The sequence below is a fragment of the Myxocyprinus asiaticus genome, chromosome 6 (assembly GCF_019703515.2).
Source record: "Myxocyprinus asiaticus isolate MX2 ecotype Aquarium Trade chromosome 6, UBuf_Myxa_2, whole genome shotgun sequence".
NCBI classification, from domain to species: domain Eukaryota; kingdom Metazoa; phylum Chordata; class Actinopteri; order Cypriniformes; family Catostomidae; genus Myxocyprinus; species Myxocyprinus asiaticus.
In genome coordinates this window covers 43012289-43037080 of record NC_059349.1, presented here as the reverse complement: position 1 = coordinate 43037080, position 24792 = coordinate 43012289, and the positions used below count along the sequence as shown (strand labels likewise).

The following is a 24792-nucleotide window of genomic DNA, read 5'->3' as shown; positions in this document are numbered from 1 at the left end:
GAACCATATACTAACGCTAAAAAAATGAGCAAAATGAACACAATCTAAACAGCAACAACACACCACTACGTTTGGAAACATTTTACTAACACATCTATTCTTGCATGCTAACACACACACACACACACACAACAACAACAACAACAACAACATTAAATCCGACAATTTATTACCTTACCAAGAGGCAAATGAACTGTTAGACTTCTGGATTGGCTATTGTAACCGTTCAGAAAGCGTAACATAAGCAGTATAGCGTAAATTGATTTTGAAATAATATCTGTTCTGAGCTCAGAAAGCAATTATTCCAACACTAGTCAGGCTCCCCCCCCGTCATATTTATGTTATCTTTTGCATCATAAATGGTTCGGAAACCAGAGGTGATCTCTTATTGGCCAATCCGTGATGCTGACACGAAAGTGAAAGTGAAATAACGCGGGTTTGGTTCAATAACAAGGGACCGACGAATCATTGGTTTCCTAGAAACCGCCTGTTTTCTCTCCCACCAGTGGGGTTACTTATAAGAAATATCTCGGCGGACACTGAAGAAAACCCCTCCACCCTCTTCGTGTTAAACAGGACCAGCAAATTCATTTGCACCCTCAGATTCGGGATTCGAGAGCGAGACAGTGTCGGTAAGATATTTCGTTTCTTTCACTAAAATACTGCGGTAAAGTTAATTTTATGTTTGACATTCGTTTGATATTCGGAATAAAATCCATTTAACTCTCTGCATTGTTCAAATAAAGAAGCAAAAAACAACTGAGACAAACATAAACAGATGTCCTTAGTAACCACATGGCTTAGCTTTCAAAATGGGGTTTTATAAGTTTATTAGCTCAATAAATCTATTAAACAATTTAACCATTTGAAGTTATGACATCACACCAATTTTAAAATACTCAGAAAAATATCCCTTTTATGACACAAGACTCCGTTTGGAGAATATGCATTTTATATGTTTTATAAAAAAATAAAGAAATATACAGTGGCGAATTCTCAGGGCCAGCAAAGCCTTCTCTGCTGGTGTGACATGCCAAATAAATTATTTTTCATCCTTTCATTCTCAATCACCTTTTTGCCTATGTATTTTTAATCGCTTTCCATTCTTAATTAATCTACAAACAAATAGAGAAAAACGATGTTTATCCAGTCATAATTTATTCCTTGATGTTTACAAGCGAAAGCCAAGAGGATTAAAATTCACGTGTTTTGTATAGCCGTATTAAGCTTTGAAACGCCGTTTTCTAAACGCCGTAAAGCGTTACATAAACGCCATACGCCGTCACGCGTTAAGTTAACGCGTGTTATTTTAGCGCCTCACTTAACTTAATTAGCGCATTCATTTGCTCATGTACATAACTCCTCCTATCGCGTTTGGGGTATCTACGGCAAGTCGGAGGATTCAAATCTTTAACGGCAACGATTTATTTTGTTTCACAGTGCAAACGCACATTTAAATGACTGCACCTGACTTTTGTTGACAGATAATCCAGGACCTGATGTCCTTCTGTCATCACTTAAAAGGTAAGGATTTTTGTCTCCGCTGTCCAGAACTGTTTATTCAACTACTCACACAGAATTTGACTCAGGGTTTGAGTTCAGGTTTAACAGCTAGGTGACTATCTAAGATGGCTTTTGGTTTTCACAAACTTTGCAAGCTAACCAAAGTAGCAAATTCTTTCAAAACGTGAATAAACATTCTTAGTGATTCCAAACTCCTGACAAGTTGTGTGTCTGTGTGTGTTGCAAGTATTGGAAAAGCATTGATGTACTCATTCTCATAACTATTTTTACATTTTCAGAATTGTAACCATGCATAGGAGTCTGGAGTGGGCAAGGGGGAGGTTTATAAATGCTCAGGCTGCAGATTAAATAACCCATGGGATAACAGAGTTTATTCAGATGGTTCAGAATTTAGACAGGAGAGCACATGAAGGAAAATGACATCACACTGAAATGAAACTCATTCAAAGATTAAAATAAAAAAGCTTTTCTTGTTGGGGTTGTTCTGAATAGCAATTATTGAGACAATCATAATATCATTCAAAAATCATATAGTTCATGGAATAATTGTTTAGTTTTCTTTGCTACTTTCTCAATCGACTAAAACAAAGCATAGCAGAATAATATTTCTTCAGACGGATCAGGGTATCGACCGCCATTGGTTAGTAGTGGATCACAAGGTGCATCATCTTATGCCATTACTTGGAGTCAGCTGTCATTTCAGAGGTCTTGCAGTTTTACAGTACCACAGATGGCAGATATTCTCCACACATCTTTATCTACAATCAAAAGACGATTAGGGTAAATTGTGATTGTATTACATACACTGTAAAAAGTGGTAACCTGCAATGTTTACTTGCTCTTCATTCATGATCTAACCCATAAAATTTGTTCTGTTGTTGTAACAATGTATTGAGGCTGATTCAGTCAAGTTAAGTCATATTTTTGAGTTTAATAAAATGAATTAATTTTCATTTTACTACATGCACACATTTTAGGTTAATCGTCTTTTGATTGTAGATAAAGATGTGTGGAGAATATCTGCCATCTGTGGTACTGTAAAACTGCAAGACCTCTGAAATGACAGCTGACTCCAAGTAATGGCATAAGATGATGCACCTTGTGATCCACTACTAACCAATGGCGGTCGATACCCTGATCCGTCTGAAGAAATATTATTCTGCTATGCTTTGTTTTAGTCGATTGAGAAAGTAGCAAAGAAAACTAAACAATTATTCCATGAACTATATGATTTTTGAATGATATTATGATTGTCTCAATAATTGCTATTCAGAACAACCCCAACAAGAAAAGCTTTTTTATTTTAATCTTTGAATGAGTTTCATTTCAGTGTGATGTCATTTTCCTTCATGTGCTCTCCTGTCTAAATTCTGAACCATCTGAATAAACTCTGTTATCCCATGGGTTATTTAATCTGCAGCCTGAGCATTTATAAACCTCCCCCTTGCCCACTCCAGACTCCTATGCATGGTTACAATTCTGAAAATGTAAAAATAGTTATGAGAATGAGTACATCAATGCTTTTCCAATACTTGCAACACACACAGACACACAACTTGTCAGGAGTTTGGAATCACTAAGAATGTTTATTCACGTTTTGAAAGAATTTGCTACTTTGGTTAGCTTGCAAAGTTTGTGAAAACCAAAAGCCATCTTAGATAGTCACCTAGCTGTTAAACCTGAACTCAAACCCTGAGTCAAATTCTGTGTGAGTAGTTGAATAAACAGTTCTGGACAGCGGAGACGAAAATCCTTACCTTTTAAGTGATGACAGAAGGACATCAGGTCCTGGATTATCTGTCAACAAAAATCAGGTGCAGTCATTTAAATGTGCGTTTGCACTGTGAAACAAAATAAATCGTTGCCGTTAAAGATTTGAATCCTCCGACTTGCCGTAGATACCTCAAACGCGATAGAGGAGGAGTTATGTACATGAGCAAATGAATGCGCTAAATAAGTTACGTGAGGCGCTAAAATAACACGCGTTAATTTAACGCGTGACGGCGTACGGCGTTTATGTAACGCCTGACGCCGTTTGCTTAACGAATTACGGCGTTTAGAAAACGGCATTTCAAAGCTTAATACGGCGATACAAAACACGTGAATTCTGACCCTCTTGGCTTTCCATACAACTGTTTCACTAATCGCATACCCGAAGCAGCGCGTGAGTCTGAGCTCCTCCCCCTCAGGCCTCCCCTAATTTTATTCTAATTCTATTAAATTCTGTGACCATTTAACCTAAAGATGTCAAACCATCTTGAAAAAACTCAGAATGTTATTCTCTTCATAGCACGGGCCTTCTTTTTTGGAGTTTTAACTTGGTATTTTTTATTTAGAATTTTGTATTCATATAAATCCATTAAACTCGATGACCGTTTGACCTAAAGATGTCAAACCAACTGCATATTACTCAGAATATTATTCCCTACATAGCACAATTCTTCTTTTTTGGAGTTTCAACTTTTTTAATATTCTTTTTTTTTTTTTATAAAATGTTTTTTATTCATATAAATTCATTTATTCTTTGGCCGTTTAAAGATGTCAAACCATCTGTATTTTACTCTGAATATTACATAGCACAAGCCTTCTTTTTTGGAGTTTCAACTTAGTATTTTTTAGACAGAAATTTTTATCCATATAAAACCTGAGTAATATACAGTTGGTTTGACATCTTTAGGTCAAACGGTCATAGAGTTTAATAGAATTAGAATAAAATTATATATTTCTTTATTTTTTATAAAACATATAAATGTATACTACCCAAACAGATTCTTGTGTCATAAAAGGTATTTTAAAATTGGTGTGATGTTCTAACTTCAAATGCTTGTTTAATGGATTTATAGAGTTTATAAACTTGATATGAAAAAAATAAAAGACCCATTTTGAAAGTTAAGCCGTGTGGTATACTAAGGACATCTGTTTATGTTTGTCTCAGTTGTTTTTGCTTCTTTATTTGAACAATGCAGAGAGTTAAATGGGTTTTATTCTGAATATCAAACGAATGTCAAACATAAAACTAACTTTACCACAGTTAGTAAAAGATGTGTTAATGATTTAGATTTATGTAAGATGCTGTATTTTCTTTTATTTGGCTGTTTTTATAAAACAAAAATTAATTGCTCTAAGTAGTTATACAATGCCATGCAATGGAGCCATTATACTCTAAACTATTTTGTGAATTAAGCTTATTAAATGATAACACATTTATTATCATTAATATAATGCAGGAATTGAATGCAGACTTTACAATGTGAGTGAAATTAGCTCAAATTAACTAAAATTAAATATTAGTGCAATAAGCTACAACACATGAGAACAAACACATTCCAACATACAATCAAGCTACTGGGTTTCAAAAATTCACCCCATCACTTTGACTAGTGTCCAGAGAAATGGTGCAAGAAAAAAATGTCATATAGGGACAGAAGCTTACATTGCCACATTCAAATAGCCTGGTTCTGTATATACTGAAAAGCGCGCGCGCGCGCGCACATACACAGATCACACACACACACACACACACACACACACACACACACGTTGGTGCAGCTATCATTATGAGGACTCTCCATAGACATAATGATTTTTATGCTGTATGAACTATAGATTCTATCCCCTAAACCTAACCCTCACAAAAAAACTTTCTGCATTTTTACATTTTCAATAAAACATTGTTTAGTATGTTTTTTTAAGCGATTTGAATTATGGGGACACTAGAAATGTCCTCATAAACCACATTTATAGCATAATACCCTTGTAATTACCAGTTTGTAACCTAAAAAAAGTCCTAATATATATATATATATATATATATATAAATAGGCCCATAAATGCTATAATTTTCTTTTTAAATCCATACCAGCAATCTGTGTAAAATTATTCTATAAAAGACTGTAACTTATATATCATAGAAGATCGTCCAACCTGACCATGTGACATGAGTCTCTTCAGCAGTGGTGTGAGTCATTATTTAACACAGGTTAAATGTATTTACACCTTAATGACCATGAGAAACATTAACAGACATTCAGTTGACACTGCACGCAGTGAAGAAATACAAGAAAGAAAAAAATATTTATACTCATCGTGACCAAATTGATACAACGTCTGTGATGATAAGCTTTGCTCATTTTCCTTCTAATAGGTTGCATTCATTCTGGAAATGTTTTTTTCTACAGGCATCTTAACAAAATCTTCAGCAAGGAAGCCACTGAAGCTAAACCAGCCTGCTTTGACTCAAACACAAAGACCTTGAAAGCCAGCATGTCCAAAGCCACACCAGTGCCGGGGCCCATTTGTTTGGTGGAGAATGCGAATGGATCGCTCTGCGTCTGTAAGGACGCCATTGAGTTCCTGAGTAGGATCAATGAGCCGGTGGTGGTGGTGTCTGTGGTGGGACTATACCGTACGGGGAAGTCATACCTTATGAACCGCTTGGCAGGTCAACATTCAGGTGAGATAACCTACAGAAACTTTATCATATGCAGTATACATTAGGGTTTGGCATTATACTGGTCTGGTATTAAAATAGTGGGATCTTAAATCAATGCAGCCTAATGCCATAACTGGCCAGTTTTCACAAGAAAAATCTAGAGGGGCAATGACTAGCCCCCCTCCTTAGACCCAACCATGTTTATACTTGTTTTGGTCATGCACGACTCGCTTTTGTTTCAGTGCCTCTCGCAAAAAAATATAAAAGACGAATTTGCCTAACCCTAACCTACTGGAGTAAAGGTGTAATTTGCAGTAATGGTCACTGAACAGATCTGAACGAATCATTTTGGTACATAAATTCAAAAGACTTGAGTCACTGGAATAAATAAAAATCCCCACCACTTTTGCTAAGCGCAGTTCAGGTGATGTGAAGTGTAAAAAGTAATAAAAGATTAATTTGTCAGATTTATATATTTTTGTATTTAATGATATAGGCTAATTATTAAAATCTATGCAAATGTCCATCTTGAAAATGCAAAAGGTGTTTAGACTCAAGGTCTAAATAATAATACAACTTGTATTGTAGTCACTGGCACCCAGGACACCCCTTATCACAATCTCGGGTAAACGCCCGAATTGCATGCTGGAATGTTGATTATTGATTTGCGTGCATGCGAGAGGGGCGCTGATTGACAGGACAGACGAAGTGCTTGTGTAAAGGTAATTTTGGTATTGATCCAACCCTAGAAAACGTGGAAATGAGTGCATTAGCTGCATCAAGTATGAGCATATTTTAGATTAAATAAATGTTAGTAATAATAATGCAATTGTCGCAGGCTTTGCTCTCGGAAATACAATCGAGTCAAAGACCAAAGGCATTTGGATGTGGTGTGTGCCTCACCCCTTAAAAGAAGGGCATACTCTGGTGTTGCTGGACACAGAAGGACTGGGTGATGTGGACAAGGTGAGGGCACCATATCCACAGAGTACACATGGATTTTAAGAATAAAATAATACTTTTCAGGGCTCAACAAGTGCACAGCTACAATGTGGGGAGTTTTACTTAAGTTATATATATATATATATATATATATATATATATATATATATATATATATATATATATATATAGATACAAAGCCACGCACTAAATTGTACTGCTTTAATCTGATAATACCGAATATGTTTTAGGGAGACACTAAGAATGACGGATGGATCTTCTGTCTGGCTGTTCTTCTTAGCAGCACTCTGGTGTACAACAGCCGCGGCACCATCGATAACAATTCACTGGAACAGCTGCAGTATCCTTTAGCCTGTCACGTGAATGACCCTCTTCCTCTTTATATAAACACAAATACACTTTATAAGATGCTGTTATTTCTCAATGTGCCGCAGCTACGTTACTGAACTCGCTGAGCAGATCAAGATCAGATCTCCATCAAAAGCAGCAGACGAGGAGGAAGAGGATTCTCATTTTGTGCGTTTTTTCCCCTCATTTGTCTGGGTCGTAAGAGATTTCACCTTGGATTTGGAAATAGATGGAAGGAGAGTGACAGCGGACGAGTACCTCAACTTTGCCCTCCAGCTGAAGAAAGGTATTTCTACCAGGATTACTTCCCTGCCTACTGGATCCTTCTGTTTTATGAGTAGAATTGGGTTTACCTTTCACACTCATGTCATTCCAAACCAGTTAGATTTTTCTTCTAAGTTAAACTAAAAAGAAGATTTATTTGCAGAACTGTGTTTTTTCCATTCACCAAAATTGGATGGTAACATTTTGGAAGCTCTAAAAAAAGATACTAGAAAAGTAGTACCTCAAAGTATCTTATCTCTCAAGTTTTCTAATGCCATTTAAAGGGATAGTTCACCCAAAAATGAAAATTCTCTCATCATTTACTCACCCTAATTCCATTCCAGATGTGTATGAACTTCTGTCTTTTGCTGAACACAAGCGAAGATTTTTAGAAGAATATCTCAGCTCTGTTGGTCCATTCAATGCAAATTAATCGTGACCACTACTCTGAAGGTCCAAAAAGCAGCATAAAGTTAGCGTAAAGGTAATCCATATGAGTCCAGTGGTTAAATCCATATCTTCAGAAGCGATATAACTGAGGGTGAGAAATCAATCAATTTTTAAGTCCTTTTTTACTATCAATATATCAATATCCATGTTTACTTTCACTTCCACATTCTTCTTTTGTTTTTTGGTGATTTGCATTCTTCGTGCATATCGCCACCTGCTGGTCAGGGCTGGTCAAAGGTGGAGATTTTTGGTAAAAAAGGACTTAAATATTGATCTGTTTCTCCCCCACACCTATTGTAACATTTGCTGGAACGTTTGAAAGGAAGTCCCAAGAGCTGGATCTAGGTGCGGCTAAAATATAGTTTTATTAAATAAACAGAGTACAAGGTAACAGTGTAAACGCAGGAACAAAGAAAACATCCACGATGGGAAAACACAGGAACAAAGGAAACATCTACGATGGGCAAAACACAGGAAGAAAGGAAATATCTATGATGGACACTGGTAATACACGGGAGGTCAAAACACATAACAACTGACCAAGAACAAGCAAATAACAGGGCATTAGATACACAATGGAAAATGACTTAATGGAAGACAGGTGAAAACAATCAAGGACAGCTGGCAGTGATGAGGGCAGGTAATTATGGGTGTATATAAATGTAGTCCGGGAGGAACCGAAGGCAAACAACAGTGAATCATGACAGAACCCCCCCTCTAATGGGTGGCTCCTGAAGCCCAAGGAAGGCTGGTCAGGGAGGAAGGGCCAAGATGGAGCCGGAGATCAAGGATACCAGAGCAGAACAGGCGGAAGGCCGGGAGACCATGGAGACCAAAGTAGATTGGGTGGACGACCGAGAGACCAAGGAGACCAGTGCAGATCAGGTGGACAGCCATGAGACCAGGGAGACCAGAGCAGATCGGGTGGACGGCCGAGAGACCAAGGAGACCAGTGCAGATCAGGCAGACGGCCAGGAGACCAAGGAGAGCAGAGCAGATCAGGCGAACGGTCAGGAGACCCAGAAGACCAGAGCAGATCAGGCAGACTGCCAGGAGGCTCAGTAGACCAGAGCAGATCAGTTGGACAGCCAGGAGACTCAGAAGACCAGAGCAGATCAGGCAGATGGCCAGGAGACCAAGGAGACCAGAGCAGATCAGGCGGACAGTCAGGAGACCCAGGAGACCAGAGCAGATCAGGCGGACAGTCAGGAGACCCAGGAGACCAGTGCAGATCAGGCGGATGGCCAGGAGACTCCGAAGACCAGAGCAGATCAGGAAGATGATCAGGAGACCAAGGAGACCAGAGCAGATCAGGCAGACGGTCAGAAGACCAAGGAGACCAGAGCAGATCAGGTGGACAACCAGGAGACCCAGAAGATCACCTCAGGGTAGGGACTGAATCAGGAGGCCTGGTTGGCAGCCACAGGGCTGAAACAGGATCAGGAGCCCTGGGTGGCCACCACAGACTAGAGACTGGAGCCGTGGAAGACTCGGAGGGCAGAGTCGTGGAAGGCAGGGCTGTAATAGGCTCGGGGGCGAAGCTGTGGCAGGTGGAGCCATGGGAGGCTTAAGGGGCGAAGCCATGGCAGGCAGAGCCGTGGGAGGCTCGAGGTGCGAAGCCGTGGCAGGCTCTAGGGGCGAAGCCATAGAAGGCGGAGCCGTGGCAGGCTGGAAGGGCGAAGCTGTGGAAGGCAGAGCAATGGCAGGCTCGAGGGGCGGAGCCGTAGAAGGCAGAGTCGTGGCAGGCTTGAGGCTAAGAGTCCAGGATGACTGGAAAATGACCTCAGTGGTCGTGAACATGAGAGTCTTGGGAGCGACCTCTGTGATCGTGAGCATGGACTGAGATTCGGGGACGACCTCTGTGGTCGTGAGCATAGACAGAGACTCGGGTACGACCTCTGTGGTCATGGGCATAGACAGAGACTCGGGTATGACCTCTGTGGTCGTGGGCCTAGACAGAGACTCAGGTAAGACCTCTGTGGTCGTGGGCGTGGACAGAGAATTGGAAACTTCCTCTGTGGTCGTGGCCATGGACTGAGACTCGGGAACGACCTCTGTGGTCCTGGGCGTAGACATAGACTCGGGAATGACCTCTGTGGTCGCGGGCATAGACAGAGACTCTGGTACGACTTCTGTGGTCCTGGGCGTAGGCAGAGACTCGGGTATGACCTCTGTGGTCCTGGGCATAGGCAGAGGCTCGTAGATGACCTCTGTGGTCGTGTACATGGACAGAGACTTGGAACTGACCTCTGTGGTCATGTACAAGGGCAGAGAATCGGAGACGACCTCTGTAATCATGAACATGGGCTGAGACTTGTAAACGACCTCCGTGGTCGTGTACGTGGGCAGAGACTTGGAAACGGAAGCCTTTGTCCTCCTCCTCCAGGAGGCCGATGTAGGTATCGTGGGCTCTGGGATGAACGAGGCTGGCAACGCAGGCTCTGGGACAGACAAGATTGACAACGCTGGCTCTGGGACGGACGAGGCTGGCAACGCAGGCTCTGGGAGGGACGAGATTGACAACGCTGTCTCTGGGATGGACGAAGCTTCCAGCTCATTGGCCGTGGCAGGCGTGGGCGTTGACTCATTGGCCGTGGCAGGCGTGGGCATTGGCTCGTTGGCCTTGGCAGGCGTGGGCACTGGCAAGTTGTAGGGAAGGGTCTTCATGGCCCTATGCACTGATATCAGTGGTGAATAATTCAGCTTGGAGATAAGGGCCGTGAAGGGCTTCGAGACAGGGGCTGCGGAATGCTTGGAGCAATGAGTCGCAGAAGGCTGGACTGTGACATGGTGTGGAGCGGACTCAGATTTGACTGTGATGTGGCGTGGAGCAGATTCAGACGTGGCTGTGACATGGCATGGAGCTGGCTGGGGTTTGGCTGTGACATGAAATGGAGCAGGCTTAGAAGTGGTTGACTCGGAAGCTGGAACCGGGATTGAGATGGAGGATCCTCTGTAGCGAGTGTGTCGAGTATTAGCCTCACAGATTCCTCCCACGTGTAATAACCAGACTCCGGCAATTCCCTCCACTGGCGTGTTGTGAGTCCAATCTTGTATATAGACTATAGTATAGTACTCCCTTATAGATAAGTCCGCCTGGCTCAGTTGCGTGAAGTATGCCGCTAGATCCATTTTTGCGGTCAGTTGTTCTGTAACATTTGCTGGAACCTTAGAAAGGAAGTCACAAGAGCTGGATCAAGGTGTGACTGAAATATAGTTTTATTAAACTAAGTACAAGGTAATGGTGTAAACGCAGGAACAAAGAAAACATCTATGATGGACACTGGTAATACACGGGAGGTCAAAACACATAACAACTGACCAAGAACAAGCAAACAACAGGACATTATATACACAATGGAAAATGACTTAATGGAAGACAGGTGAAAACAATCAAGGACAGCTGGCAGTGATGAGGGCGGGGAATTATGGGAAATGTTGTCCGGGAGGAATAGATGACAGGGGAGAAACACAAGGCAAACAACAGTGAATCATGACACCTATCATATCGGTTCTGAAGATATGGATTTAACCACTAGAATTGTGTGGATTACTTTTATGCTGCTTTTTGGACCTACAGGGTTCTGGCCACCATTCACTTGCATTGAATGGACAAACAGAGCTGAGATATTCTTTTAAAAATCTTAGTTTCTGTTGTGCAGAAGAAAGAAATTCATATACATCTGGGATGGCATGAGTGTGAGTAAATGATGAAAGAATTTTCATTTTTGGGTGAACTATTCCTTTTAATAGCTTTGTAAGATGAACAGACTTTCTGTTGTTATCCACAAGAAAGAAAAAAAAGAAATGAAGCAAGGCAAGGCTATTAGTAATTTTCATACACATGCACATATTTAAACATTAAGCTCTTGTAGTTGCAGGATTGAAAAAAATGCATTACAAATGTTGACAAAATTGTTGTTAGTGCAGTTGACTTAAAAAAAAAAAATTATTTCTCCTGAAAACCTCTTTTAGGTGTGAATAAGAAAACCAATGACTACAACTTGCCCCGTCAATGCATCCGGAATTATTTCCCTACCCGAAAGTGCTTTGTGTTCCCATCTCCAACCTCATCGGATAAAATGACACGCTTAGAAAGTCTACAAGAAGAGGACCTTGTGCCGGATTTTTTAGAGGTCACACGTCATTTCTGTCACCACATGTTTGTCAAGAGTGCTGTGAAAACACTGAAAGGAGGACACATAGTTACTGGGAGATGTGAGTATTTAACTAAATTAAGAGTTATTGGGAGATTTCAGTGTTCACACAGAAAAGCCTATACATCAAAGAGCCTTGTAAGCTTGTCATGACAACATCACAATTTTAAACAGATTTGAATTGAGCTACAGTAAATCTAAACAAACAATCAAATCTACTGAACTGATCAATTTTGAACTAATTAAATGAGTAAATCTATTTAAGTGTGTTTGTGTTTGTGTGTTTTTAGTACTGGGTCATCTAGTTCAGAATTATGTGGATACAATCAGCAGTGGTCGTGTGCCCTGTCTGGACAATGCAGTGGTTACTCTGGCAAATCTAGAGAACCAGGCAGCCGTTCAAGAAGCTTTAAATGTGTATCAGTGTGGGATGGAAGAGGTAAGACATATTCTGATATAGTATCAAGTCAGTGCTGTTAGTCAATAAATGCCACATTTTTACCAGTCTAAAACAGCTTTAAACGGATAGTTCACCCAAAAATTAAAATTATCTCATCTTTTACTCATCCTCATGCCATCCCAGATGTGTATGTCTTTCTTTCTTCTGCTGAACACAAACAAAGATTTTTAGAAATATATCTCAGTTCTGTAGGTCCATAAAATGCAAGTGAATGGTAGCCAAACTTTGAAGGTGCAAAAAGAACATAAAGACACCATAAAAGTAATCTATAAGACTCCAGTGGTTAAATCAATCTCTTCAGAAGCGATATGATAGGAGTGGGTGAGAAAAAGATCCTATCCATATTTAAGTCCTTTTTTACTATAAATCTCCACTTTCAATTCTGTATAACATTCTTTTTCCTTTGTTTTTGGCAATTCTTTGTGTATCTTGCCACCTACTGGGCAGGCAGAAGAATTTACAATGTCAACCAAATCTCTCTGTGCGAAGATTTGCTAAGATACCAGTTTGCGATCTAAAGTCAAAGATTTCTATATGAACTCAAACATTCTTATCAAATTCTTCCAAGACCAAATGATCTGAGCTATGATATCCATATTAATTTTAGAGATCTATATTGATACTGTATGTCAACAATTCTTTTAGAATGTGTCTAGTTATATTTCTCCTAAATAATTTTAACAGTTGATACTTAAATAAAACATCTCTGAGAACGCCAGTAAGACTCCTGAGCTATAAAAGAACAACCTCTGAGCAATAAAGTTGATCTTTCTATGATCTCACTATGATCTTTTCTGTAGACACTTGTGCTTATCCAGCCTTTTAAGTTTTCAGTGTATGCATTGAAAAGCAACTTTGGGGTCACTATATATAAATAAAAGGGACATTATATAAATAAAACCTTACCTGAATTATTATTACAGAGATTTTTTTATCCAAGAACATTCTGAAGGAGTTATTTCACACATTCAGCAGTTAAAATCTTCCTTTTCACTATGCACTACTTTTGGCTAAAAACCAATCACACACATCCAGTACACACCATGTAAATTATATGTGTGTTTTGCAGGTGAAGAATAAGTTTCCAGTAATTGTTACTAATCTTACCTCGGAGCACCAGAAGTTCAGCAATTTGGCCACTTCTGAGTTCATGAAACGTTCCTTTAAAGATGAAAAAGGAGAGTACCTTGGAAAACTGGTGGTGAGTTTCAAATACACATAATCATACATGCAGGATTGGGCAGAATGCTTAAAGAAAGTATTCTTGGGGAGTTGCGTGATGCTATGCGAAGATCGGACATGTGAACGGCAAGCTCTGCGCACTTTGGTAGTTTTAACACTTTAATTGATATAAACTGGTGAGATTCGATACACTCTGTTCCATAACTGTCCTAGGAGGACAATATGTCAAAGAATTCAAAATCCTCGGGCTCTGGAGACATTAAAAGACACTTATGTGCTCAAGCTGACACCCCTGAGAAGGCCCTGAGCCAGGGAGTCGATTTGGTCAGAGAGATGAGGGAAATTCGGCAAGAGATGTTGAACATGTCGGCAATGCTCATGAAGGTCGTGGCTAACTTGGAGGATCTTGCTGTAATACGTCGATCGATCACTGTCATGGAGACGAAGTTCTCTGAGGTGGTTACAAGAGTGGGGGATGTCGAGAAACGGATCGATTATCTGGAGTCATCGGAGAGGGAATTATCTGCTAATACGCTAGCTACCAAGGTGGATTTGGAGCGTGTCTGGGAGAAGTTGGAGGACATGGAGAACCGTATCTGGTGGAATAATATCCATATTGTTGGAATTTGTGAGGCCGGAGAGGGTCAGGATATGGTGAAATTCCTGGATGGGCTCTTTCCGAATCTGCTTGACATAACAGGCCATAAGCTGGAAATCGAGCGAGCTCACAGGGTTCCTTCTCAGCGAGCTTCAGAGGGAGGCAGGCCCCGATCAATACTGGCCAAATTTCTGAGATCATCCGATAAAGATCTTGTGACACATGAGGCGTGGAGTAAAGGAAGGCTTTCTTGGAAAAATCACAGCATTTTGTTGTTCCCAGACTTTGCGAATTTGACGAGAGGAATGTGATTGATTCAAGGAATGCAGGAAACTTTTACATCAACGGAAGGTTGCTTTTGGACTGTTATTCCCGGCCAAATTGAGAATAGATGCTAAGGATGGCCGTAAAACATTCACATGCCCACAGCAAGCAATGTCCTTCATGAAGTCAATGGAGTAAGTTATCTTGTGGTACTCACGTTGCAGCCGAGTGGGCCGACTCACTGAACATTCACTTGACTGTTCGAGGAAACTGAGCGCCATTTTGGTTTCCTTTTGTGCTGGTTCCGCCTAGCGGCTGGAGTGTTTTGTGGAGTATTTCTTGCAAGGCATTGGAGTGATTAGGTAATTTGTTGCACTTGTGTAGCAGACGAGTGGGCTGGCTCACTGACTGTTCGAGGAAACTGAGCGCCTTTTTGTTTTTTTGTGCTGGTTCCGCCTAGTGGCTGGAGTTTGTTTTGTGGAGTAACACACCTTCGGGACAGTTTTGTGGATGAATCAACTTGCTTTTTGTGTTTATTACACATATTGGCTGGAGTTATTTTATAGATTATCTTTTGTTGTGTAATTCTGTCGCACAAAATTTGTATAGAAACACCGGACTTGAGCAATCCGACTGCATAGTTGTCGCGGGGGCTCACGTAAGCGTAAGTGGACTGTTTGAGTTCAGAGGTATGGACACCAGTTGGCATTGTCGTGCGTGGGGTTAATGTGCATTTTTTTTTCTGTTTGTTTGGTTCTGGGGGAAGTTCGGGGTTTGATTGATGCATTAATGTTGGAATGTGGTCTTTATAATTTTGTTTTTTTACACACAATCTATTTTTTCTCATATGTCAAAATGTCAAATGATAATATGAGTACATTGTCTCTCTCCACGTGAAATGTGAATGCGTTGAGGCACCCCATAAAAAGAAGGAAGGTTATTTCTCTTCTTAAGTGTAATAAATATGATATAGTGTTTCCTCAAGAAACGCATCTTTCCCTGCAGGAAGCTGAAAAATTTGGAAAGATATGGGGTGGACATGTTTTCTTTAGTGCTGGCTAAAGTAAGAGCAGGGGAGTCATTACACTGATAAGTAAACATCTACAATTCAAATGTCTCAAACAGATTAAAGATAAATTAGGAAGAGTCATTATTGTTTTATCAGAAATTCAGTGGCAAAGTCTTGTTTTGGCAAATATTTACACACCTATTGTTAATGATCAGGGCTTTTTTATAGATCTTGAAGGGATGTTGCAAGCCACTGGCACCCCTCATGATATAATATTGGGAGGAGACTTTAATCTTTTGATGGACTTAGTCCTTGATCATAGTGAAGCACAAGTGTGCAAGCCCCCTAGAGCAACACTGACGTTTCACAGGATGTGTAAAAATCTTGGTCTTACAGATATTTGTAGACTTTTGAACCCATCTGGTAGGATCTATACATTATTTTCATCAGTCTTTAAGATTTACACTAGAATAGATTTTTTTAAGTCATTTCATCTGTTGTTGATTGCTCAACTGGAAACATTTTAGTCTCAGATCAGGCCTTGGTGTGTTTAGAGGTGTTGCCACATATGGAGAAAAGGAAATCATATAGTTGGCGCTTTAATGTATCCCTTTTGCAAAATCCTGAATTCCAACAAATGTTAAAGGCTGAAATCAATGTCTATATGGAGACCAACTGGTCCTCAGTATCCTCTGTGGGCTTGGCTTGGGAGGCACTTAAGGCAGTTCTTAGGGGCTGGATCATACAGTATGCCTCATTCACCAAAAAATCCAAAGCACAAGAACTCGTGGAATTGGAAGGGAATATTAAAAGTGCAGAGGCAGAGCTGAAGCGCCAAATGTCATCTAATGGCCTCAGAGAATTGACCCGATTGAAATACAGATATAATACTATTTTGTCGTGGAAGGTGGAGTTTTGGCTATTCAGGGCAAGATGGTCATACTTTGAGTCGGGGGACAAGGCAGGAAAATTTCTGGCTACATATATAAAACAGAGAGAGTCTTTTTCTACCATTCCCTCAGTGAAATCTGCTGGTGGTGAGATATTTACCTCATCCATCGGTATTAATAATGCTTTTAAAGAATTCTATCTTGATCTCTATAGTTCCACGTCTTCGTCTACTGATGAGGATATTAGAAACTTTGTGGAACCATTAGAACTTCCAAAAAAAATATCTTTATTCTGAGATAACCGTTTTGGGCAAAAAGTTATTATGTTATTTGTTCAGAAATGTATTAAATTATTGGTAAGTTATTACATTATTGACTTTTATTACATTAAGAATGGAAAATGTATTATGTTATTGGCAGTTATTACATTATTGGCTGCTACAGGCACCAACAATCATCCATGTGATTATCTAATCAGCCAATCATGTGGCAGCAGTGCATAAAATCATGCAGATACGGGTCAGGAGCTTCATTTAATGTTCACATCAACCATCAGAATGGGGAAAAAAATTTGATTTCAGTGATTTGGACAGTGGCATGATTGTTGGTCCCAGATGGGCTGGTTTGAGTATTTCTGTAATTGCTGATCTCCTGGGATTTTCACGCACAACAGTCTCTAGAATTTACTCCGAATGGTGCCAAAAACAAAAAACATCCAGTGAGCGGCAGTTCTGTGGACGGAAACACCAACAGAGAATGACCAGACTGATTTGAACTGACAAAGTCTCAGATAACCGCTCTGTACCACTGTGGTGAGAAGAATAGCATCTGAGAATGCTATTATGAGGTTGGCGCTGCTTTGGTGGCACGAGAGAGACCTACACAATATTAGACAGGTGGTTTTAACAAATAAATATCTTTCATATATGTTTTTTTCAAGATGATTATATTTGTTTTTCATTTTGCTTTTGTTTATTTTATAAAGTATGGTTACTAAAATTAAAGTGTTTAGGCATAATTTGTAGACTTAAAACGTGTAGGCTATTTATAAAAAAAACCTCATATAAAATAATTGATGCTTATATTAATGCTCCTTTATTATATATCTTATTTTTTCTATGAAATAACATTTGTGCACAAAATTGTAATGAAAAGTTACATGCTTGTGCAACTAGGGAAGATGTGTTAATAGATGTTTTAATTTAGGAAAGCAATTTTCAGTGGCTCCACCATCAAATGAAACAAAAATCAACAATAAAACAAATTAACTTGTAAACATACACACAGACATACAAAGACAAAATTTTTACATGTGTATGTTTACAGGAAGCCATAGATATGTACTACGTAGACCTGATGGATAAGAATGAGATGGCATCAGAGCTAAAGTGCAGAGAGCTGCTGAAGAATTTGTTCTCTGAGATGAGTGAGCGGTTGCAGAATGGAGTGTACAGTCAGTCTGGAGGATATGAACTCTATTGCAGAGACAGAGATGCCATCATTGCAAAATACCGCAGTGAGCCCAACAAAGGAGTCAGGGTGAGGACATTTACTGAGTTCATTTTGGGAGATTGTGTTTGTTAGTGAATGCATTTATGTGTGGAGGTTAATTGAAAAATTGCTTAAAATCTAAAGTTCCCTATCTGTCACTCACTCGACGTTGTGTCGATGTAGTGACACTAGGGGTCACTCTTGGGAGCCCGAAACACCTCTGGTCTTTGATAAAAGGCCAATGAAAATTGGCGAGTGGTATTTGCATGCCACTCCCCTGGACATACGGGTATAAAAGGAGCTGGTATGCAACCACTCATTCAGATTTTCTCTTCGGAGCTGAACGGTCATGCTCATTGAGCTGAATTCTCACAACTGTTTATTCACCTCTGCTGGATCTGATGGCGCATTTCAGCGGCTTCTCCCTCATCTGCACTGGTGCACTGCAGAGAACGCCCCTGGGCGCTTCGGCCGAAAAAAGAGAGTATATTTTCCTGAAAGAGTATATTTCTCTAAAAGAGCGGTACACACGGAATGTCTTTTTAAAGACGCCTCTTTTTAAAGATGCCTTTCCGATTGTGTGTTATTCACACACCAGCGGCTCCCCGCCTCGGTCCTTCTACCTACGGGTTTGAGGCCAGCGCGGCTAGCACTATGGGCGATTTGGGGACTCCAATGGGATCGCCTCCGCTGGGTATCCCCCCGCGGACCTCCCATTCCCCAGCACACTCGTCTGCCCCGATCGGGCTTCCGGATGAGTCCGCCGGCTCGTCTCACGGCGAGTTTGACCTCTTGTTCGGAGCCCGTGAAGCTGATGAGCTCTGGAACGCAGCATCGGCGAGTGAGCTTGTCCAGTCGGACACAGAGGCCTCAGCTGGGCTCCCCACTTCGGGGTCGATTGCCCAGTCACATGCTGATGCAGAGATGACGGACATGCTTTCCCAGGCGGCCGCGAGCGTCGGGCTAGAGTGGAACCCGCTCCGCTCTCCCCTGAACCCTCGCAGCTCGATGATTGGTTCCTGGGCTCGCCGCGCCGCTCAAAGCAGCCACGCCCCGCTTCACTGCCTTTCTTCCCGGAAGTGCACGAGGCGCTGACAAAATCGTGGGAGGCACCTTTTACTGCCCGGTCCCGATTTTTCAGTTCCCCTGCCCTTACTACCCTTGATGGCGGGCTGGCCAGGGGCTATACAGCGATTTCCCCCAGTGCACCTACGCCCGCAGAGCGCCGCCACCTGGCATGGAGGCCCAAAGCTCTGTAGGTTCACGTCGTCCCTGACGGCCAAAGCCTACAGCGCTGCTGGACAAGCCACCTCTGCCCTGCACGCCATGGCTCTCCTGCAGGTCCACCAAGCCAAGGCGCTAAAAGAACTGCACGAGGGTAGTTCCGCCCCAGATTTGATGCAGTGAGCGACGAAGGTCATGGCACGGTCTCTCGAGCGGACGATGTCCACATTAGTGGTCCAGGAGTGCCACCTTTGGCTCAACCTGGTCGAGATGGGTGAGACCGACAAGACACGGTTCCTTGCTGGCCTATTCGGCGACACCGTCGAGGACTTTGCCCAGCAGTTCTCGACGGTGAAGCAGCAGACGGAGTCTATCCGGCATATCCTGCCCCGGCGCGGCTCAAGATCCCGCACCCCGTCTGCTCGTCGCCAAGGGCGTCGCCCTGCGGTGACTGCACCGGCTCCGCTGCAGCCTACCCCTTCGGCCCGGCCCCAGCGTGGAGCCCACCGCAGGAAGCAGATGCCACCTGTCTCACAGCCGGCCACCAAGAACCCACGAAGGTCATCAAAGCGCCCCTGAGACGGGCGACCCAGGGTTGACGAAACCCACTGCATTGGAGCTGGTAGTAAGACCACTCCTCCCCCAGTGGAGGGCCGGGTGGAGAATCTTTTGTTGCATTTTTATTTGATTTCGCCCAAGTGGCTGAGGTACCCAACAGTTCAGCAAAAGAGTGGTTTCCTCCTTCCCTGGGTCACATAGCCAGTGTGCACGGTCGTCATCACGACTACCGTCCACAGGTTTTCCCTTGCAGGATTGGCGCTCCAGCGGCGGTCTCCCCGCCCCTGCATGCCCAGCTGTGGCACACATCCACCCCCAATGTAACAGTCTCCACAGCTTGCGAGGACAGGCCTCTTCCTCCCCCATCCCAGGCTGTTCCGGGGTGGTCACAAGAAGCCAGGTAAGTGCTTCGATGTCCCTAGACTCAGCACAGCCACGACATAGTGTGGCACCTTGAGCTCTGCCCCGCCGCTAGGCCCCACCTGCCGGTACGTCCAATGACGTTTTCCCGTTTGGTCCCCCTTGCGCGGAACTTGGACGCGTGGTTTGCGCTTTCCAATCCGTCGCGATGGCTGGTCCGGACCGTCCGACTCGGCTACTCGATTCAGTTCGTCAGGCGTCCGCCCAGGTTCAGCGGTATCTACTTCACCTTGGTGAAGGACGAAAACGCTGCTACCTTGCGCGCTGAGATTGCTACCCTCCTACGGAAGGGTGCGATAGAACTGTCCCTCCAGCTGAGATGAAGAAGGGGTTTTACAGCCCCTACTTCATCGTACCGAATAAAGGCGGTGGGTTGTGACCAAACTTGGACCTGCGAGTACTGAACCGGTCTTTACACAGAATACCGTTCAAGATGCTGATGTACAAACGCATTCTGGTGAGCTACCGGCATCAAGATAGATTTGCGGCGGTAGACCTGAAGGACACGTACTTTCACGTCTCAATTCTACCTCGACACAGACCCAGTTTGCATTCAAGGGTCAGGCGTATCAGTACAAGATCCTCCCTTTCGGCCTGTCCTTGTCCCATCGCGTATTCATGAAGGTCGCAGAGGCAGCTCTTGCCCCATTAAGGGAAGTGGGCATTCGCATTCTCAACTATCTCGACAATTGGCTAATCCTAGCTCACTCTCAGAACATGTCGTGTGCACACAGGGACTTGGTGCTCTCGCACCTCAGCCAATTAGGGCTTCGGGTCAACTGGGAAAAAAGCAAGCTCCTCCTGGTTCAGAGCATCTCTTTTCTCGGTTTGGAGTTGGACTCAGTCTCTTTGACAGCGCGCCTCACGAACGAGCGCGCACAGTCGGTGCTGGCCTGTTTGAAGGCATTCAAACAGAAAAGAGCGGTTCCACTGAAACTCTTTCAGAGGCTCCTGGGGCATATGGCATCCTCAGCAGTGGCCACCCCGCTCGGGTTGATGCATATGAGACCGCTTCAGCACTGGCTTCAGACTCGAGTCCCGAGATGGGCATGGCCCCCCTTGTTTTTTACGGAGTGGAAAAAAAGAAGGGGAAAAGAGGCAACGACTGGATTAGCCTGTCTCTATCTTTTGGGTAGTCGACTTGTCCCCAAAGGGCCGTTCGACACTCATAACTATGTTGGGGGAGGTTACGTGTTGACCTGGTGCGCTGGCTATGAGGCACACAGTCGTCCGCCAGTTCACGTAACACAGTTCAGCCAGTTGCTGCGTTTTGTATAGGGACCACTAGTGTCACTACATCGACACAACGTCGAGTGAGTGACAGATAGGGAACGTCCTGGTTACTTGCATACCTCCATTCCCTGATGGAGGGAATGAGATGTTGTGTCCCTCCTGCCACAATGCTGAACTACCCGCTGAAATGGCCGTACCTTGTCTCGGCTCCTCAGCATATAACCTGAATGAGTGGTTGCATACCAGCTCCTTTTATACCCATATGTCTGGGGGAGTGGCATGCAAATACCACTCGCCAGTTTTCATTTCAGAGGTGTTTCGGGCTCCCAAGAGTGACCCCTAGTGTCACTACATCGACACAACGTCTCATTCCCTCCATCAGGGAACGGAGGTTACGCAAGTTACCAGGACGTTCTATCAATGACCAAAATAGAAAAACACGTTTGAGTGGATGTCATGTTTAAGTGTTCTTCTAAGATATCTGTTTATGTGCAGGCAGAGACTGTGCTTACTGAATTTTTGAATGAGCGTGGAGCTGAAGCAAAAAGTATCCTTTACACTGATAAAACACTCACCGAAAACGAAAGAAAGATCCAAGGTAAATATTTATTAATAAGCATCCTAATGAGCATTTTTTTATTCGATGATTTAGCTGACAAATCCTGAAATATTTGTAATTGAAAAAGCACTGGTGAAATGGAAACCAGAGCAAAGCCAAATTCTTATGTGGGCCGTTTTAGTATTTGTTAAACCTTGCTACCATTGGAGAGTGCATGTAGCCTACAATACATACTTCTAGACCTAAAGCTTATATTATAACAATAATATTTGTGTTTATGTTGCACTGATACCTAGCGAGGTAGATATAGCATCATGTGGAAAAATAAGTTCTCATTTACCGATTTGATACCATTGTAGAAATGCGCTATTTGAGTTTATCTGTCCTGTTTTCGCTAAAAATAGTAGAGTATTATGAATTTATCATACTGAAATGCTAAAAACATTCATGGCCATTTGTTATAAATGTAACTCCCCCCATCTTGTGATTGACAGCCCAGATCTAATACACTTTAGACACTTAAATGTGGTTGGGCTTCAGGTTGTTGAGGTGATTTTAAAGTAATTTCTTTGTCTTTTTATCTTGGCTAAATGATCAGAGGAGAAAGAAAGGGCATCTCTGATGGAACAGAGGTGTAAAGAGGAGGAAGAGAAACGAATTGAGAGTGAACGAATTATGGAGATAGAGAAAGTGCGGCAGGAGGACAGAATGAGGCAGATGGAGGAGAAGTTCAACCATGAGATGCAGCAGAAGCAGCAGGAGATGGACAGAGCTCTGGAGAGCAAACTGAAGGAGCAGGAAGAACTGCTAAACAAAGGCTTTAAGGAGAAAGCTGATTTTCTTGAGGAAGAGATAAGGATTCTAAAGAAAGAAAAGGAAGAGAACAGTTCTGGTGGCTTTTTTAAGGAATATGTGATGCCGCTTGTCAACACTGTGGCAAGCTTGCTTCCCAGCATCCTCGCGCACAGAGTGATGATGAAGAGTCTAAAAAATTGCCCATCCAAATAATTGTTACATCACATTCATTCATTCATTTATAAATGTATGGTGGTCACTTTATTATAAAGTGGTGGGGACAGTTGGGGTGTGGTGCACCGACGTGCTTGTTGTGAGCTCAGAAAATAGAAAAGGCTTAGCTCATGAGTATTAATTAGATTATGCAAAAATAACTTAACATGATCTTTAACTGCTTTGATATATAAACAGTCTATGTATTGTTGCAGAGATTAGGCCTGTCGTAAAGAGTTTGCTTATGTCCGTGTCAAAAGCTGACATTAAAAAATAATTCATACAGTGTAACGATTTCAGTAGCATATTGACTTTCTTTTGTCAACAAGTTCTCATCATTATTCTGTGATTAAGCTGCATGGCTGTAAATCTTTAATGCATGCTACTACTGTGAATGACCATTGTTACTTTTCTTTACATTGTCTGTTATTTAAGTGTTTTTAAATGACACTTCTAGGGTATACTCAAAGTATGTGTAAATAAAACAATCATTCTAAAAAGATGTTAAAAAGTTCTCCACACAGGCATGAGTTAAGCAGACAACTTCCTCTACTATATGTTATGAGTTTGTGAGAATCATTTTTGGTCAACATCTGCTTATAAAAGTGCACAAAACTTATATGGCAACAGTAATTCTACAGTTGTGTAGAGATTACTCTGCTGAACTGCATCTTTGGTGTGTGATACTGTATACAGAGATGTCATGCCTACTGATAGTGTGAAACATTGTGATTTAAGATATTATCAAAGAAGTGTCAAAGCCGTGAATTGAACTTGGGTCTCAAGAATCTTAATTTCTACCACTGAGCCACATAAGGGAGTTTAACCCAATAGTCAGGTGCGCTCTTAAAAGAACTCAGAAGAGTTTAACAAAAATAGCAAAAGAGTATAAAAAGCAATTTCTTACTGACAATCACAAAAAACTGAAAAATCTTTAGTCCAGAAAAGGATCTGAAAGGAGGAAAAATAATCTCCAAAAAACAGCAAAAAATAAACACGGGGAAAGAACAAACCAAAAGGCTTACAAAGTTTAGTACTCGGAACTACAGCAAACTTACGGCAGTAACTGGCTAGGAACATCAATAACCAAGCAAAGAAACAAAGGAAGTGAACTTAAATACACAGTCCAGAACGAGGCACAGGTGAAAACAATAACACATGATAAAATGGCGGGAAACTGAAAAGAAATACAACGAGGGCCTCTAGTGGCCAAAATAAAACATTAAAGCGGAAAACTCTGACAAGAAGTTTCATGTTTGGATTTACACCAGTGAGGATTAAGCTTTAAACATTAAATAAAATAAATGATGTACTAAAAAATAAGCACCATGCTTTAAACTTTTACAACTACTCAGCTTGTGGGTGAGACCTACTGTAGGCTGGTGGATAGTGCGCTCACTCCTATTAAATAAAAAAAGCTGGAAATGAAAATAAACTATATGTAAATTAGTGTAAATTGTAAATCATAATTTTGTTCCTGGATTTAATTTCACAATAAAATTAAATAAACCCTTGTTACTTTAAACAATTTCAGTAGCATATTGACTTACTATTTTCAACATAAAACTAAGTTAAATAACTGCACAAGCTTTTAAACTCTTTAAACTTTTTAAAATTGTTGTTTTACAAAGTGTGTGTGTGTGTGTGTGTGTGTGTCTTCAAGTATGCTGCCATATTACTACATGAATTGATTCAAACAAGGTTTTTTGTGGTTATTCAAACTCTAAAATAGAGGTCGACCGGTTTTGCTAATACCGA

The 24792-nt window shown here is 41.8% G+C and overlaps 2 protein-coding genes across 8 annotated transcripts in view; one reads left to right on the top strand and one right to left on the bottom strand.

Annotated features, from left to right (window-relative positions):
- Nucleotides 1-7943, bottom strand: part of LOC127441891 (deubiquitinating protein VCPIP1-like) — a 20839-nt gene extending 12896 nt beyond the window's left edge. The window contains exon 1 of one of the 5 annotated variants that reach the window (XM_051699443.1): nucleotides 7860-7943. The gene's annotated coding sequence lies outside the window, so the exon portion shown is untranslated. Of the gene's footprint in view, nucleotides 1-173; nucleotides 317-7859 lie in introns of those variants that run through there. The other 4 variants (XM_051699441.1, XM_051699439.1, XM_051699442.1 and 1 more) reach the window with 4 other exon arrangements.
- Nucleotides 487-24792, top strand: LOC127441894 (guanylate-binding protein 1-like). Of its 3 annotated transcripts, none has more exons than XM_051699449.1 (11): nucleotides 487-632; nucleotides 5703-5977; nucleotides 6795-6922; nucleotides 7150-7259; nucleotides 7354-7553; nucleotides 11957-12199; nucleotides 12429-12577; nucleotides 13668-13799; nucleotides 17868-18080; nucleotides 21963-22065; nucleotides 22625-24792. In XM_051699449.1, exons 2-11 carry the CDS (start codon nucleotides 5788-5790, stop codon nucleotides 23032-23034), a joined length of 1878 nt encoding a protein of 625 aa, XP_051555409.1. In that variant the 5' UTR covers nucleotides 487-632; nucleotides 5703-5787; the 3' UTR covers nucleotides 23035-24792. The 3 variants fall into 3 exon arrangements, with proteins under 3 accessions (XP_051555409.1, XP_051555410.1, XP_051555411.1); XM_051699451.1 differs by lacking the exon at nucleotides 487-632 and adding an exon at nucleotides 6545-6678 and having other exon boundaries at nucleotides 5829-5977; XM_051699450.1 differs by lacking the exon at nucleotides 13668-13799.

Excerpts from the sequence above, each read along its gene's own strand:
- LOC127441894 (XM_051699449.1), top strand. The coding sequence starts at position 5,788 with ATGTCCAAAGCCACACCAGTGCCGGGGCCCATTTGTTTGGTGGAGAAT. Across the intron at positions 12,200-12,428 it reads ACACATAGTTACTGGGAGAT|TACTGGGTCATCTAGTTCAG; the intron begins GTGAGTATTTAA and ends GTGTGTTTTTAG. Across the intron at positions 18,081-21,962 it reads AGCCCAACAAAGGAGTCAGG|GCAGAGACTGTGCTTACTGA; the intron begins GTGAGGACATTT and ends GTTTATGTGCAG.